Raw genomic sequence first — 18,482 nt, 5'->3', positions numbered from 1 at the left:
TCCCCTCTATCATTGCAGGGCACATTGCAGTTCATTTTGTTTTTCCTCAAAAGGTTCTCTCATATCATTCTCATCATAGGCTGGGGAGGAAGATTTTAGACTGATAGTGACCGGCGCAAAGTCACTTTAGTGAACTTCATGGCTAAGTGGGGACCTGAATTTGGTCTCCAAATGAAACACTTGAACTGCAATCATGAATGTAAACTCCACCGTTGGTTGCTATTGTCTTTGAAAGAAATGCAAGGTCCAGTAAGAACCACCATTGCTGGGACCTGGTGCAGCTGACAGATATTTGGTCTTCGGTAGTTCTTGCTGACAGATATTTGGTCTTCGGTCTTGATCAAGCTCTTGTTGAATGCTTCCAGAGACTTGAATCTCCTTGTGTTCAGGAAACAAGACTAAATTAGCAAATGTGCTGCAGGATAGCCAGATCTAGCAAATGGAAGGGAAAACGATAATCTTGGTAACTGAACTGCCTGCTGGACTGAAAGAACTGAGAAAAAAGTATAAAGAGATAAAAGAAAAAGATATTATTTTGCATTAAGATTTTGAGATGTATGTATTTTTAGCTTTAGTTTCCCAAAAGCAGAGATTAAAAATTTACATTTCCAAGTCCTTTTGAGATAAATTTAAGTCCAGCTTTTGGTATCAACTTTAGCGGAGATGGGAAGGATCTCTAGGTGTGTACTGTATATGCTTGCTCTATCAAAGATTTTAGACAATAAGCTGAATCTTTGCTTGTAACCTTTGTCTTTGTTATTATAAGGTAATAGATTGGAATCCTTTCTTTCATCCTATTTTTTGTTTAGGTTGGGCAGGAAAGAGTTTGAAGGTTTCAAGTTGACTTGACTACCCAGTCTGTAACATCTAGGTGCTGAGTTCTTGAAAGGGGCAGTATCAGCCAATGCAGGTTTGATGAATATGTGAAAAGGCTAGTCATATTGTACACGGTTGTGTCTATTTTGGCTGTATCCTATATTCACATTATATGGAATGTAGTGAACTGTTTCATTTGGCTGAGCTTCTTCAGTTTTGTGACTTAAGCTTAAGCTTGTTTGACAATTCTATCAGGGAAGTGCAGCTATCATATACCCTTGACCAAAGATTGGTACACTTCTTCTACCTGGGATGGTTCTCCTCTTCCATTAAATGCACAGCTTTGGGAAGGATGCATATGGAGTGATGAGGGAGGAAGGCAACACCCACATAGTTAGCCAGATCAGCCAATCAACCCTGGCCATCAGTGGGGTGACAGATGTTGTGGTCATATCACCCTCATGTCCATTTGTGACTCCCTTTAGTGGAAAGGTTGTGCTGGTGAGACAAGTATTTCATGACTTGGTTCTCACACTACATATAACCAGGGCTTTTTTTCTCATAGAACGCCCAGAACAGAGTTCCGGCACCTTTTTTGGATGGAACCTTGTAGGGTAGGGAAGGCGGGTTGTATGACGTGGGTGAGTTCCGGCACCTTTTTTTTTTTTTTAGAAAAAAAGCACTGCATATAACTAAGTCAGTTAAAAGCCTAATAGCTACATTGGTGGCTTTAAGTATTGTGCAATACCCTCCCCTCATTGATGAATAATCATGTGAGAGATACATATAATTCTTGAGTATAATTCATATCTTCTCCTTCATAGAAGGAAATGGATTCATTCCTGGCTATACCTCCCCAAAATAGTCCTGATCTTTGGACCAGCTTTCCCCACATTTGGGCAGTGTCAGAGATCAGGATGCTATTTTCTTAGATTACTTGCTATTCGTTTAAAGGATGGGTTCAAAAAGGTCTGGAAATCTATTCCAGTAATCTGGAAGGGAGTAGAGTTTCATTAAGTAACTTCAATATCTCCTGCTTTGGTACTGCCATACAGAGCTTCATGGGGAAAAAGCATAGGAAAGCAGTTCTGGCCAGATAATAATAATAATAATAATAATAATAATAATAATAATAATAATAATAATAATAATAATAATAATAATAATAATAATAATAATAATAAAAGTTGGAAGTGACCTTGGAGGTCATCTAGTCCAACCCCCTGCTCAGGCAGGAAACCCTATACCATTTCAGACAAATGGCTGTCCAGTCTCTTCTTAAAAACTTCCAGTGTTGGAGCATTCACCGCTTCTGGAGGCAGGTTGTTCTACTGGTTAATTGTTCTGTCAGGTTTCTCCTTAGTTCTAGGTTGCTTCTCTCCTTGATTAGTTTCCATCCGTTGCTTCTTGTCCTGCCTTCAGGAGCCTTGGAAAATAGCTTGACTCCCTCTTCTTTGTGGCAGCCCCTGAGATATTGGAACACTGCTATCATGTTCCCCCTCGTCCTTCTCTTCATTAAACTAGACATACCCAATTCCAGCAGCCTTTCCCTATGTGCTTTAGCCTCCAGTCCCCTTATCATCTTTGTTGCTCTTCTCTGTACTCTTTCTAGAGTCTCAACATCTTTTTTACATTGTGGTGACCAAAACTGGATGCAGTATTCCAAGTGTGGCCTTACCAAGGCATTGTAAAATGGTATTAATACTTCATGTGATTTTGATTCTATCCCTCTGTTAATGCAGCCTAGCACTGTGTTGGCTTTTTTGGCAGCTGCAGCACACTGCTGGCTCATATTTAAGTGATTGTCCACTAGGACTCCGAGGTCCCTCTCAGTTACTACTATTGAGCAAGGTACCCCCTATACTGTATCTGTACATTTGGTTTTTCTTGCCTAAATGTAGAACCTTACTTTTTTCACCATTGGATTTCATTTTGTTAGATAGTGCCCAGTGTTCAAGTCTGTCCAGATCCTCCTGTATTTTAAACCTGTCTTCTGTCTATTCCTGCCAGCTTGGTGTCATCTGCAAATTTGATGATTTCCCCATCTATCCCCTTGTCCAAATTGTTGATGAAGATAGTTTTAGTCATGGAGCCCAAATCGCCTTTTAATAATAAAAGTCTTGTAAACAGGCTCCAACATATAAGTGAGTCTCCCAGAGATACAGAAGTTATACTGGAATCCTGAATACTCTGAAGAAAAGTTACAAGATCAGGTTTTTATTGTGGCAATATATGTGCACAGGGTCAATGCTAAGTTTGAACTTGTGCCCGAGAATTTCAGAAAATCCCACAGAAAAAGCTGAACCAAAGTGACTTTCTCAAAGGAGAAAACAGCTACTGTATTTGTAAGTCAGACAAGTGTCTAATGCCAAAGAAGAATTGCAAGATTAGCACAGACAGGCCAAGGTGTAGTAAGCAAAGTGAACTGGTGTTGTCTAACCTGCTGGGAACATTTATATGATCACAAGGATTTGAAGCTCACAGCTATCCACTCCAAAACAAACATTTGTCTAATCAGTCAAATAATACACGCTCTGAATCAATCTCCTATACTGTGAAGAAAGCACAAGAGGAATTTGACTTGTATATGTAAGAATACACACTGATTTCTCTAAAAAAATAATTTATTTTTATTTTGAGACATTGTGCAATTTCTATCATGGGAGTGTCTAGAATGAGTGCCAAGAACAGACTAATTTATTTTTCCTGACTCCAAGAGGGAGGGTGAGTAATCCACTACAAATGTCAGTGCTTCATTCTGTCTTACAGGCTACACCCTATACTCCTTCATAGATTGGAAAGGCAGAGGAAAATCATTTAGAATTATGCTGATCATTACTTTTTCTACTAGCCATGATACAGTTAACAAACCACATCTCCCGAGAAAAAAAGAAAAGCCTGTTTCAAAATGTCCGGTATCTGATTTCTTGATCTACATGCCCCACATCTGTCAGGTGGAGCAGTGATGGAGTTCTTTATCGGAGAAGAGACGATTATGAAAAGGAGCCACTTTGTCCCATTGCATTAGACTAGTGTAGGATCAGATCCAGAGAGGAAAAAAGGCCGTGCAAATGGGCAAGTCCAGAAATATTGAACAGCACCTCATGTTAAGGCCATGCCCCTCACAGAAGGACACATCGGAAAAAACTACTTTTCTTTGGCTGATCTGGGCTGATCTTCATTCCTGGGCTATTGCCCTGAGGGCTATTGCCTTCCTAGAAAGGTAAAGAATGGTGAGATTCAGTTACTAGGAAATTTAAAAGTCATTGTTAAACTTAAAACCCGCTAGCAGAATAGAGTGGAAGCTCTATTATACTATTGTTATACCAGTTATGCCAGCAGAACTAGCCAAAACTGATGAAGTAATACTGAAATACTGTTGGAACATGTAAGTAATATTAGGTTGCCAGCAATGCTATGCAACAGAATATCCAGAGCAGCAAAATTATGTATGGCATATAGGATAATTATATACAGTAATTATGAAATCAGTTGAATAAAGAAAAAAAGTGAAAGACATAGTTTCTGTACCCACTTTGGAATTTTACACTCAGAACTCCAATTATGAGCTCTTGTTTTACATGATCACTATGTACTAATACTTTGTGTGATCTTGATTCTATGCCTCCGTTTATACAACGCAGGATTGTATTAGCTTTTTTGGCTGCTGCCACACACTGCTGGCTCATAGTCAAGTGATCGTCCACTAGGACTCCAAGATCCCTCTCACAGTTACTGTTTTTGAGCCAGGTCTCGCCCAATCTGTACTTGTACCTTTGATTTTTCCTGCCTAAATGTAAAACTTTGCTTTCCTCCACATTAAAACTCATTTTGTTGGATAGGACCCATTGTTCAAGTTTGTCAAGATCTTTTTGGATCCTGAATTTGTCTTCTGTGGTGTTGGCTACTCCTGTCAGTTTGGTGTCATCTGCAAATTTGATGAGTTCCCCTTCAATTCCCTCATCTAAGTCATTTATGAAGAAAGATGAAACTTTGTGGTACCCCACTGCTTACTTCTCTCCAGGTAGATGTAGTGCCATTGAGGACTACTCCTTGAGTATGGTTTGCCAGCCAGCTACAGATCCATCTGGTGGTGATGTTGTCTATTCCACCTTTTTCTAGCTTACCAAGGAGTAGGTTGTGGTCTACTTTATCAAATGCCTTACTGAAATCTAAGTATACTACATCCACAGCATTTCGTTGGTCTACTAGTTTAGTCACTTTATCGAAGAATGAAATAAGATTGGTTTGGCATGATCTGTTTTTAACAAATCCGTACTGGCTACTAGTTATAACTTTGTTTGCTTCTAGTTGTTCGCAGATCTGTTTTTTTATTATCTTTTCCAGGATCTTCCCAAGTATTGATGTTAAACTGATTGGTCTGTAGTTTCCTGGATCTGTTTTTTTCCCTTTCTTGAAGATGGGAACCACATCAGCCTTTTTCCAATCTTCAGGTACTTCCCCGGTGCTCCAGGATTTATGAAAGATGTGGTGTAATGGTTCTAACATCTGCCAGCTCCTTCAGAATTCTGGGATGTAATCTGTCGCATCCCAGTGATTTATACTCGTCAAGGTCAGATAGGTGTTCTCTTACCATTTTCTTGCTTAATTTTTGTTTCTAGTTTGTCTTTTGCAGTGGTTTTTTTAGTATGTTGTGCTATAGTTTCTTTTTGTGTAAAGACTGATGCAAAGTATGAGTTAAGCAGTTCTGCTTTCTTCCTGTTGCCTGTTATTTTGTGGGCCTACAGTTTCCTTGACTTTTTTCTTGTTGTTAATGTGTTAGAAGAAACTTTTTAAAATTATCCTTGATTTCTGTTGGAAGTCTTTGTTCGTTCTGAGCCTTTGCTTTCCTGACTTCATCTTTGTATGTTTTGGCTGTCTGGTGATAATCGGCCTTAGTTATGTGCCCCTCTTTCTATTTTTTGTATTTGTCCTTTTTGTCTTTCAGTTTGTCAGAGAGATCTTGACTTTCTTGTTTTTCTTTTTCAGTGGTATTGTGCTGGTCTGGGCTTTTATGATCCCATTTTTCAGAGTTTCCCACACTTCTTGGGTTGTTTTCTCCTTTAGGATGTTCATCCATGGGATCTTTCCTAGGTTCTCTCTGAGTTTGTTAAAGTCAGCTCTTTTGAAGTTTGAGACACTGGTTGGGTTGTTTTCTATTGCTAGTGTTTGCAATATATTAAATTCCAGTATGACGTGGTCACTTTCACCCAAGGTTCCAGCAATTTCAATTCCCTCTATCACTTCTTTTCTATTAATAACGATTAAATCCAGTATAGGTTTACATCAAGTTCCCACCTCCACCTTTGGGTGGCAAAGTTGTCGGCTAGGTTAGTTAGGAATCTGTTTGATCTCCCACTCACTGCAGAGTTTGTCTCCCAGTTGATATCTGGATAGTTGAAGTCTCCCATTACTATTGCGGTATGCTTCTTATATACATTTGTTAACTGGTTGGCAAAGAGTTTATCGATTTCTTCTGTTTGGTTGGGTGGCCTGTAATATACACCTATGGCAATGTCACTTTTTTTCTCTTTTATATTGACTCATATACATTCTGGAGAGGTTTTATCTTTGATCATGTGCATTTCTGTAGATGTGTAGTGTTCTCTTACATATAGTCCAACTCCCTCTCCTCTTTTTGTAGACCTGTTTCTTTTGAACAATTTGTATCCATTCATTAGTCCATTCCATTCATGGGATTCGTCCCACCAGGTTTCTGTAATGCCAACTATGTCATACCCTCCCTCGTGTACTATTGTTTCTAGTTCACCCTATTTGTTCCCCAAGCTTTGAGCATTTGTATTAAGCATTTAAGATTTTTATGCCTGTCCATGGGTATATTTCCTGCATCTCCTGATTGTTGTTTTGAGTTTTTCTTTTTTCTCATCACTGCCTACCTCATTGTTTGATTTGTTTTTGGGGGATTTGTGATTGGTTTTGGGTTCTAGAGATTCTAGAGATTGGTCACCCTTCCCCCTTGATTTTAGTTTAAAGCCCTCCTGATGAGTTGGGCCAGTCTTTTTCCAAGTACATTTTTCCTTGTTTTTGTGAGGTGCAGCCGATCCCTTGCCAAGAGTCCTTCGTGTAGGAAATGCAGCTCATGATCCAGGAAACCAAAGTTTTCTTGGCGACACCAACCCTTTAGCCAATGGTTTATTTCTAAAATTCTTTTTCCCCTCAATGGATGTTGGCCTTTTGTTGGGAGTACTGATGAGAACACTACTTGTGCACTTAGCTTCTTAACTTTATTGCCTAATCTAAACAAAACAAACCACTTAGAGCAGGGGTGTCAAACTGCCAGCCCCTGGGCTGGACGTGTCATCCGGAAGCCACGCCCACCCCATTGCCAGCAATGGCGAAACCGTCCCGATATGTTGTGCGACGTCACGTGACGTCACGAGTTTGACATGTCTGACTTAGAGTGATGTGTGAACCCAGTCAATGAGTCAAACAATCAGGGAATATTCACACTCATGAAAGAGAATATTTGTCACAGTTCAGAGACTTTCCCCAAGAGAATTCTATTATAGTGAAGGTGCTTACCAGTTTCTTGTCAATTTTTGCTTTGATGTCTCTGGCAAGTGTAAAAAATGCCTAAAATGAAAACAAGAAATACAAAAGTGCAGGGCTGAAAAATGCTTCACTGCTACAAGCTGCATTCCAGGTTGCTTTTCAACTGTTTTCTTTATATAAAGAACACCAAAATTAAACACAAATTATTCAAAATGAGGAAGGACACAGAAAACATTTGGCCATTCATTCATACGTCAACAGTTAGCAGAATATGGCCATAAACAATTGGGATGTGTGGCAGCTACAACTGCCAGAATTCCCAACTGGCATAATAAACACCCATTATGCAGTCTCCTACCTGGACAAGATTAGCTATACACTGTTTTTGTTATGAGACCAAAGAATGTGCTAGATGTTTGAGATTAAAATTATAGAACGTTTAAATGGAGTCAATCAACAGACTTTGAAAAAGGCTAGTGTAGTGAAGAAGGGAAGTCTAATGTTCAAAAAGTAAAACTGTTTCAGGTGGTGCACTTGGCATTTGAGTGGTTGATGGTTATGCTCTAGAAACTTAGTATGGCCATTGTAAAGAGGTCAGTGGGTTTTAAAAAAATACCAAATTAAATATAATTGATGCAATTATTCCAAATGATTGCCCTCTTTCTATATTAATGTGATAGTTTGACACCAACCATTGGAAGCCACTAAGACCCTTCTTAGCACTGGAATCCAAATCAGAGCCAGAATCACATTTGGGATATCACACTAGATCAACCATTTGCCATTGGGACAACAGTGGTTTTACAAGATGAAGAGCCAATACTTACATTATCTATATTAATGTTTGCCTTTGCGCTGGTCTCCATGAATTTAATTCCAAAGCTAATAGCCAGCTGAAGAAAAAGAGACCTCAGATTAATTGAAACAGTATTTTAACATGAAAGTCTCCTCTATTGTTACCAAAAAACAAAACATTCTAATATGATAGGAATACAAAGGCTATACAGACAATCTGATGTCAGCATATTAGCTGCTGTCCAACAGATGGGTTTCTGTTTTTTTAATTATTTAAAACTGCTTTTCACAAGAGCTAGAAACTGCTTCCCTATTTGTAGCAATAAATACATTTCTAACAACATACAAAGACCAAAGGCCTTTCAGGGCTTAAAGGTTAATAAAAACAGTCATCCAAGTTGGGCCAAATGCACTGACGTAATGCTCTTTTCTGCCCTCTTTGGTTAAATGCTCAAAGTACTCCAATTAGGTCACCCTTATGTCGTGTTCAGTTCAATGTTCAGACTAAGAACAAAGGGTATCAGAGAGAGGAGCTTTCTCTTTTCACGTTGTGTCGCAGAACAAAGATAGATTAGGATTTTTAACTCAAGCAAATGATATGAAATATCTTAAGTTTTCTGGAGCCTGCTGTAGTCTTCACAAGGGCTAAGGGCTGATGATTTATATATGAATAAAAGTGAATTGTATTTGAGTTTTTACTGCCAGCATGGCTGTTCTAATATTTTGTTGTTTTCTGTTAGCCTAATACAACTTCAGAGTAAATACCAAACCTCCTGAATGATATTGTTTATTCTTCCGCCTTAACCATTTGTTTAGTGACCATGCAAAGTTACAAAGTGACTTATGACCATTTTTCACACTTAAGACCGTTGCAACATCCCCATGATCACATAATCAAAATTCAGACACTTGATACCTGGGCATGTATTTATGATAATTGCAATGTCCTGAGGCATGTGATCAACTTTTGTGACCTTCTGACAAGCAAAGTCAATGGGAAAGTCGAATTCACTTAACAACCGTGTTACTAACTTAACAACTGCGGTGATTCACTTAACTGTAAAAACAGAGGTTGCAAAATGGGGCAAAATTCACTGAGCAACTGTCTTGCAATGGAAATTTTGGGATCAATTGTGGTTGTAAGTTGAGGACTACCTGTATAGAGCTGGGTAATTATTTATTGCTTTTTATGTGATCCTCTGAATTTCTAGATTCTAGGATCAACCTTACCTTTTCACCTTGCTCTCGGGAAACCTGCCGCTTGTGGGTTATGTCACACTTATTTCCAAGGATCATTTTTTCTACATCTGGAGATGCATGCTAAGAGAAAGAAAATACAACTAGTTTATATTATCACAACATAATTGGCATTTATGTATTATTCCTCCCTTGATGCTTAAGGAAAAATTGCTAATGTAGACAACTTCTTTGTCTACATTAGACAAATTTTATATAATCCTAAAGTTATAAGAGATTTTAAAGGCCAACTACTTCATCTCTTTGTTTCATGTACTCATTTTATCCATGCCACCAATTTACAAAAGAAATCTAGTTATAGGGAATGTTGTCACTATCAGACCTAGATTTCTCACAGAATTTGGTGCTGTGCTAAATAAGAATGGAATTTTATTTAGACTGCAAAGTATTAATAATGTTCCACAGTGCAATTTTCTGCAGCAATCAAACAGACATCATTAGGCTGAACGTTTAGGAAGAAATAGGAAGCTGGCCTATGGAAAGAAAGATTGTATGTTCATCTAGCTTTCAACAACCTTGTGATATTCAGATTATCTTAGAATCACATCTCCAAAATTCCAAACCAACTACTGGTTCTACTGATTAAGTTTTAGACTTCGTAATCTTGAAAGTCATCAGGTCACCAAAATCTATTTAGGAAGATTGTCTACCCAGAGTGATGACTGTTCTTGAGGGTCTTAGAAAGACACAGACTTTTCCCATTAGCTTTAATCAATTCTCTTATCTGTCAATGAAAGAAGTAAAGCCTTGAACAATATGCTGTCAAGTATAAACTTTACTTTTTAAGTGTTAGTATCTCCCAAATATCAGGAGACAAATGCAGGGTTTTCCCCCTACACTTTGACCTGTGAGAAATAACTCAAATCTGACACTTAAAAAAACAATAGGTTTTATACATTTTAATAAAGAAAACATACCTCTTCAATGTTTCTGACCCAGTTCTGAATATTTTCAAAAGATTTCTCATTGGTAATATCATACACTAGCATGATGCCCTAAAGAATGAGACAGAAAAGTAGCTTGTTGCTTCTTTAATTTTATAGGGAGTTGACAATGTAAATGTAAACAAGATAACTGATATAACTTAGCTGATAACATTGAGAAAGGTTTTCCAAGGAACAGTTTGGTGGAAAAAAGCAGGAGACTGATCTGACTAATGACGATGGGGGCGAGGGAGGGTAGGCAGATGAGAAATGTGTGGAAAGCATTCAAAACTCTGATTTAAATTTGATGTAAAAGAGAATAGGGAATCAGTGTTGAAACATAAAAAAGGAAAGAAATGACACTATGGTAAATAAGTTAAACACTAAGCATTTAGAAAAGATGGAAGAAAAGCAACAAGCAACAAAAAACAGCAAGCTTATATATAAAAGCTTTAACATTGACTACAGCCAAATTCTTACTGAAGAAACATCTTAACACAGTGGTTCTCAACCTGTGGTCTGCAGACATCTGGGATGCCTGTGATGTCATCACAGGAAGTCCTCTAATCCTTGAAGAAATATTATGATTTAAATCTTGAGTTAAGTTTTAGGGGTCCATGGCCATGGTCAGTGGCCACAAAAGGTATTTAAAAGGGATTTGTGGTGAAGGAAAAGTTGAGAACCACTATCTTAACAGATTGGAAGAGACTTTGAGGGACCCTATCTAGTGTTAACGCTCATCAGTACTTTAGAGAATTGAACTTACCATTGCTCCTCTATAATAAGCAGTTGTAATTGTCCGGAACCGTTCTTGCCCAGCTGTGTCCCTAGAAGAATAAGACAAAATGTTGTTTCAAGGGACTTTATAAATAATACTACTTTTACATTACACCACTATTTAATAAATCTTTAATAGCAATAGCTCTTAAATGTATATACCACTTCAGTGCTTTACAGCCCTCTCTAAGCAGTTTACAGAGTCAGCATATTACCCCCAACAATCTGGGTCCTCATTTTACTGACCTCGGAAGGATGGAAGGCTGAGTCAACCTTAATGTCAGAAAGTAGAAGAGAGATTTCTGCTCCATCTTTATCAGAGCTTATCATTCAGCTCGTGTTCTTAGGATGAAGGGCAAGGTGGAAAAGGGATAGTGTTTAGCCCATTGGATTTTCTGCTCACTTATGATCCCTGTACTATGAAGAGGCAGACCTCTCCACCACAGAAGTGGTATAAGTACAAGGGAACCAGTAAATTAATGGACAATAGGGCTTATAGGAATACCACACAAGTAGACTTACATACAAATACTGTAGAATGAATTTACATTTCTTTAGTGGCTGTTCAAAATTGTGATAATGCTAGAAAAGTTACTTATGACTGTTCTTTGCACTTATGACTATTGCAGTGTCCCTGCAGTCATACAACCAAAATTTGGATGCTTGGTAACTGGCATGTATTTACAACTGTTGCAGCATCCCAAGATCACGTTTGCCATTTGCAATCTTCCCAGCTAGCTTCTGACAACCAAAGTCAAGTGGGAGAAGCTGGATTCACTTATCAACCATGTAATAACCATGGTGATTTGTTTAACAACCATGGCATAAAGGTCATAAAATCAGGCATGACTCATTTAACACCTGGCTTGCTTAGCAATTCAAATTCTGGTCCCAATTGTGGTTGTTAAGTCAAGGACTACCTATTATGTAAAACAGCAGATTGGCTCATCCAGGACTCCTTTTGATTGTTCAGTTTTGTCTAATCCATAGTGTTAACAGAAAGTATACAGTAAAATATTTGTAATATGAGTATTTGATGATAAAGATGAGACAACTATGAAACAATGTCTAGCCAAAAACAACAATCAGAAGGCAAATGGATCAGATTGCTCCAATTCTTTGAGGTACTTACTATTTTAATTTGCCTTTGCCTTTTTCTTGGCAGGTTCAAATCACTCTACTGCTATTTCTTTTTTACTTTCTAATAATATATATTGAGCTTATATGAAATCAAAGATATTATATGTAAAAATAATGGTTAAAATTGGCATTTGGTTTGAAGCACTTTCCCCCAGTATTGGTGCTCTTCAACTGTGTTGTAGGCTCACCATATTTATAAGCTGAGGATGACTATATTATATTTTGATACAACAAAATTGGTAGCCTCTGAGATGTCCCCTACCATATTTGCAGCTTAATTTTCTTGCCATCAAGTTCAATCGTCCTGATTTTGAAATCAATACCTACAAAAGAAGATTTAGAAATATATTATGACATTTGTTACTTTTTAAGGAATCAAAGTATCTTATTGTTCTTTTTTACAGATGAGGATGATGGACAATGCAGTTTCTTTGGATTTTTAGTTATTCATATACCTTTGTATATTACCCTTTCTCAGAATGACTCATTCACCCACTTGTCCACAAAATAATCATAGAAAATTAAGAGAAACTCTGGTGTAGTAGATCAACATCTCATCTGCAAAAAGTTAAAAACAGGAGCTCCAGTATTGCTGCTTAATCACTGTTAAGGGATGCTGCCAAGCCATCTAAAGTAGTACCACTTGACAGCCCTCACATAAATTTCTTCAGTCATCGCATAAAGCCATAGCCTCATCTGACAGCAGCAAATTCCAGTTTAATTAACTATGTTGTCACCTATTCTGTGATAGGTTGGGATGAGAGATTGATTAGTGAATGAAGATTTGAAAGCAGGATTTCTCTGATCTAATCTAGCATTACATCTATCATAATCCCACTGCTGTTTTGGTTTTTTGTTTTGTTTCGTTTTTCACTGCTATTCCTTTCTCCTTTCTTTTCTCTCCTTCCTCTAAAACCAGCAAAGGTAGATTACAACTTTTCACTCATTTTCTGCCTGGAAAAATGGCTTCAACTTTTATTAACAAGTCTTTTAAAAATAATTCACTACATTCGCCAAATTACAAGGACGGAGGGTCTTTCTCCCATCTCAGCTACCCTCACAATCACCCTGAGATAGCCGAACTCAGACAATTTGGGCCGTTGGTGTGGGGACTTGAACCCAGATCACCCTGCTAGTTCATTCCACACGACACCCGTTCCCTCCTTCATCTCCGCAACGTCTCAGAGGGGACGCCGCCTCTCGCCGCTCCCAAGTCTGAACAGCGGCCCGCTTCGCACCCGAGCCCCTCTCTGGAGCTACAGGAGAGGGGAGGGGGCGGTTTCCATAGTAACGCCGACCGGAAGGGGTTGAGGTCGCGAGGGAGCAAGGAGTTGTCATAGCGACAGTGGCGGTAGGTGGGAATGCTCCCGTTGCCAGGCGGTGACGCACCGATTGTGGAGATGAAAGTGGCGTTGAAGGCGTCCTCGCTGAAGCGGAAGAGCGCGCACGTCTTGCCCACGCCGGAATCGCCGATCAGCAGCAGCTTGAAGAGGTAGTCGTAGGTCTTCGCCATGTTCTTCGACCCGGCGGCTCTATGGGGTTTGCTACCGGCCAGCAAAGCTGTCCATCTTCATAACGATGGAATTTCATTGGTTACTGCGACTGAAATGTCATCAGGTGTCCTCCCTTCCTAGATTATAGCCGGAAAAATTGGACTGAAAATCTCATTGGTCAGTTGACGGTCTTGACGACAGCGGGGTCTGCCATTGGCTGATATGTTCTCACGGGCCGGCGGGCTCTAGCATTGGCTGGACGGATGTACGTTCGTTATCATAGAGTTATATCTTGTAGGGAATTTTAGCGGTATAAGCATTCTGGGTCAATTACAGCATTCTTGTGGGCTGGATGCCGCTCTAGGCACAACCCGCTCTAGGCACACAATTTTACAACGGAAGTGCAAGTGAAGCGGATGTGAGCTCGCGAGGCTTTTGGGCGTACCGAGAAGCGCTGGGTTCGGGGGCACCGGGGCTTCTCGTGTGCGGGCTGGTGGACGACCGCCGTCATGTCGGCTAGCGCCGTCTATGTATTGGATCTCAAGGGCAAGGTGTGTAGAGAGGGATGGGCCTTCTGCGAAACTTCCAGCTGCAGGGGCAGTCTACCAGCTGTAAAGTGTAAATAAATAAATGCTTTCAGAGAGGTAGCTACTTTATTTTATTAGAAAAAACAGTTAAGGGTATTATAAATAGGAAAGGCTAAGTAAGGTGTCAAGTTTTTGCTTTGCGAGAAACATGGAAAGGTAATTCTGATTTTAAATAGAATATTCAGGGAAGGGATTAAAGAGGGAGCGATGACAGAAAGTCACCATATGTCCACATTTCTTTCTTGTTCTGTTCTCTCCCTCACTAAATCACTCTAGCATTGAATGTCAGGAATCATTGATCTACGATTGAGAGGAGGAAGAAAGGTGAAATAAGTCACAAGTTGAATCTGTTTAATATTATTCTTGTTTATGTAATTGTATTTTGCTCTTGAGTAAAAGGGAATTGTTGGGAGGGTACAGTATCTGTTTCTCCTTGGGATTAAATTTAGATTCATATCACTAATGGCCTAATTAAATGAGCTTCTAGCTCTTACACTTCCTACTTGGCCAATAGCAAGGAGGCCAATTAAGGGTTGGTTAGTATCAAGAATCAGTGAGGTTCTGGTACTGTAACATATTACTGAAAAGTGGTTTCTTTTGTAGCACATACAAACTTGTTTGAAGCAACGTTTATAAATTTTACTGTTTCAAAAACTGCTAATAGTGTCCTTACTGTTTTAGGTTCTTATCTGTAGAAATTACCGTGGAGATGTGGATATGTCAGAGGTAGAGCATTTTATGCCTATTCTTATGGAGAAGGAAGAAGAAGGGACTCTCTCACCTATTCTGGCTCACGGAGGTGTTCGCTTCATGTGGATTAAACACAACAATTTATACTGTATCTTTTGCCAAAATAAGGGTTATTGAGCTGCAGCCTTGATCTAGGATTCCAGATACTGAAAAAAGCAATTTTTAAGGAATCTCTTTAGCCAAACTTTCCACTTCAAACTTAATTTTAAAAAAGGCTCAAGTTAATAACTAAGTCAAAAGAAAGGCAACCAGTTTCCCTCTTTATTCACATGCTAATCTGTACTTTGTTCTCATAAACGTTTTACTTATTTATTATTTATCTCCAAGAAATGCTTTTAGGCTTTAAAAAGTGGCGGTCTAGATGATAGTGGAGAGCAGCTGATCAGGTCTGAATTCACTAAATCTGGTCAGGAAAAAGAAAAATAATTACACCAACTTTTAAATTTCAGAATTGGAAGAAATTTCAAAAATAATCTAAATCCTACTCAGGCAGAAAATTTCCTACTGCTGCATCTTTGATAAATTGTCATCCATTTACTTCTGTTCTAGTGAAGCAAATTTAACTTCCTTCTGTTGTTGAACATTTCATGTTATGAAGAGAACATGAAAAGCAGTTCTAAAGATCTGTCTTCAATAAGCTCTGACTTTTCAATGGCCAGTCAAATATAAATGAGAAGCATAGTAGCAGGAAATCCATATTAATGTCAAATTTTCTCTGTATTTTGAATTTATTAGCATTGACCCTCTCCTTTAAAAACACATTTTCCTATGTGACAATCTTTTAGATAGTCGAAGACTGCTTTTACATTGTTTTAATTGTCTTCAGGCTAAACGTATGCAGCTTCATATGTTTAGCCTGGTATCCATCTGGATCCAGCCTCTTAATATTTTTTTCCTTTCTTTAGTCTCATTTCAATTTATTAATACCTTTCTTAAAATACAGAGCCTGGAATTGGGCATAGTATTGGTCTGTCCAAAAGAATAGAGTATGCCTCTTTCCCATAATCTAGACACAATACTTTCATTGATTTTGCTTAGAAAGATATCAGTGAAGTTCTGAATCATTGCATTTCTGGTTTTCTAAAGTTAGGATAATAAATTTTTTGATACAAGTTACTTAATAGTTTGCAGGAAATTAAATAGGATGTTCATTGAAAAAGAAGCTAGTAAAATCTAAAATATAAAGAGGAATAGCTTGGAAATATGAATATTTATAAACTCCTGAATATGCTATCCCAGTGGTTGCCACTTCAAAGAAGAATGCCTGTGTATCTCTTGTGTTCTCATTTCTATACAAGGTAGTTCAGGTGAGTGTGGCATTGATTCTATTATTCAAATTCTGAGGTTTCATTTGGGGTTTATTCTCTAAAGTGTCTTAATATTTGATTATTAAATTACTGGAGTAGAAAAATATACATTGAATGCATTCACCTTTGCCCCCAACCCTTGTAGTAGTTGACATTTGAAAATTGAGAAATCATTGTGATTACATTAACAGCTTTTATTTTAAAAATGATAATGAAATTGGAATATTACTGTATGGGCATATTGCATTGTTTTCTTTTACCTTTTTATTTCAGGTCTTTTCTGAATATTTCAAGGAACTGGAAGAAGAGAGCATTCGGGATAATTTTGTGATCATTTATGAACTGCTAGATGAGTTGATGGACTTTGGATATCCCCAAACCACAGACAGTAAAATTTTACAAGAGTAAGTATGTGGCTTGGAGCTAAAAGACTTGCATTTTCTGTATATTTAATAATCCCAATTCAGGATGGCTAAAACTGTCTTTTATTTAATTGGTGTAATTCTAATTTAAATAAATCTCTAGGGTTAAAATATGCAGATACTCACATTTTGAACATCTTGCCTGTGATGCTATAGATACATAACACAAGAAGGCCACAAGCTGGAAACTGGAGCCCCACGCCCTCCTGCCACTGTTACAAATGCCGTGTCTTGGCGTTCTGAAGGGATCAAGTACCGAAAGAATGAAGTCTTCCTGGATGTCATAGAATCTGTTAATCTTTTGGTAGGTCTATGATTACATATCATAACATCATTAATACTGAACAATGTATTTTAACTGCTATTCTAAAGGCAAGGCAAATGGTGTGTATGAGAGAGAGAGAGAGGGAGAGAGGGGGAGAGAGAGAACTATCTAAAAGTGGGAGCATCTTCAAAAGAGCCACTCTAGATCTTATGGTCCAGACACATTTATTATTCTACTGTTTTGGCCTGTCAGCAGCTTTTCAAGACCTTTGGAATTTCTTTTGCCAGCCCAGAATCGCTCCGTGTTTAAACAAGAGCTGATTTCTAATCACTGTCCTGGAGTTCAAGTTTCAGAAAGGTCCAGCCAAATTCTTTGAGTCTGTTTAATTTTAATGATTATGTTAGTGGGATGAAACACTGAAAACTTACAAGAGATTGACAGAGAGAATCTCATTTATAGAGAGACTCAAAAATCTATTCAGGTTCCTTTTATTTGCTTTTTAACAGATCTTAATAAATAAAAGGAACTTAAATCGTTTTTTGAGTATATAATTAAGATAGTATTCACGGCAAATAGTCCACCTGGCCTTGCTTAGATACCGCCAATAAAAATGATTCCATTCCATCCAGGCAATTTGTTTCTCTGTCTAAACCTTTACTGTCTAGGACAGGGGTAGGCAACCTTGGCTCTTTTATGACTCGTGGACTTCAACTCCCAGAATTCCTGAGCCAGCCATGCTGGCTCAGGAATTCTGGGAAATGAAGTCCACAAGTCATAAAAGAGCCAAGGTTGCCTACCCCTGGTCTAGGAGCTCAGTGAGTCACGTGGTTAGGACCCTGGATTGGAGGTTGGCAAGCCTGTGTTCAACACCTGAGTGCTGCTGTGGGGTGGAGTGAGCTCCAGTTCTTCACTCCAGGTCCTGTGGGGACATAAAAGGAGCCCCCAACTGGGCATCTCTTGGGGCAATGGTGATGACACCAGCTAATCCTTTCAACCCGGAAGCATCGCAATGCTTCTTACACAAGTGTGATGAGAATATTTTTGTATTCCTGCATGGGGATATAGAATACAAACCCATTCCATCTTTTGAGTAAGAGTGCTACCGATTCTGATCCCTTTAGCAGAAGGAGCTGTTTGAAGAAGCACTACAACGTCTCCAGCAGTGCTGGACTTTTCCTTTGCTAGATGTATTTAGTTTGAAAACTCATAAATTATGATCAGCAAAGACTTTAATTCTATTTCATATGTACTGTTGGAAAACCAGATGCCTTGTATTCTCTGCTTGTGTTAACATTTATTAAAGCAGGCCGCCTCCCGTTTCGAACCAGGCCATATATGCAGCTCCACTTGTGCAAACGGTGTGTGTATGAGTGTGCACATCTGCCGCTTGCGTGGAACCATCCCCTCTTCCCCCCCCCCCCCCCCCCCCCCCCCCCC

General features: G+C 38.7%; 2 protein-coding genes across 2 annotated transcripts in view; one reads left to right on the top strand and one right to left on the bottom strand.

The window, feature by feature from the left end:
• Window positions 1-3,248: 3,248 nt before the first annotated feature.
• On the bottom strand, window positions 3,249-13,781 carry RAB8A (RAB8A, member RAS oncogene family). Its single transcript, XM_015809965.1, has 8 exons — window positions 13,611-13,781; window positions 12,484-12,544; window positions 11,071-11,131; window positions 10,299-10,376; window positions 9,355-9,444; window positions 8,157-8,222; window positions 7,360-7,410; window positions 3,249-4,031 (listed from the first exon to the last, which is right to left on the bottom strand). The coding sequence occupies exons 1-8, from the start codon at window positions 13,732-13,734 to the stop codon at window positions 3,939-3,941; spliced, it is 624 nt and encodes a 207-aa protein (XP_015665451.1). The 5' UTR covers window positions 13,735-13,781; the 3' UTR covers window positions 3,249-3,938.
• A 343-nt stretch (window positions 13,782-14,124) lies between these two features.
• Window positions 14,125-18,482, top strand: part of AP1M1 (adaptor related protein complex 1 subunit mu 1) — a gene marked incomplete in the record, with an annotated part of 9,822 nt that continues 5,464 nt past the window's right edge. Inside the window, 5 exon segments of the mRNA XM_015809964.1 lie at window positions 14,125-14,265; window positions 14,983-15,139; window positions 16,291-16,358; window positions 16,632-16,762; window positions 16,937-17,084. Coding sequence (XP_015665450.1) covers window positions 14,224-14,265; window positions 14,983-15,139; window positions 16,291-16,358; window positions 16,632-16,762; window positions 16,937-17,084 — 546 coding nt within the window.

This window comes from Protobothrops mucrosquamatus, unplaced genomic scaffold, assembly GCF_001527695.2.
Source record: "Protobothrops mucrosquamatus isolate PMUCROS unplaced genomic scaffold, P.Mucros_1.0 scaffold6, whole genome shotgun sequence".
Taxonomy (NCBI): domain Eukaryota; kingdom Metazoa; phylum Chordata; class Lepidosauria; order Squamata; family Viperidae; genus Protobothrops; species Protobothrops mucrosquamatus.
This window is presented reverse-complemented; position numbering and strand designations above follow the sequence as displayed.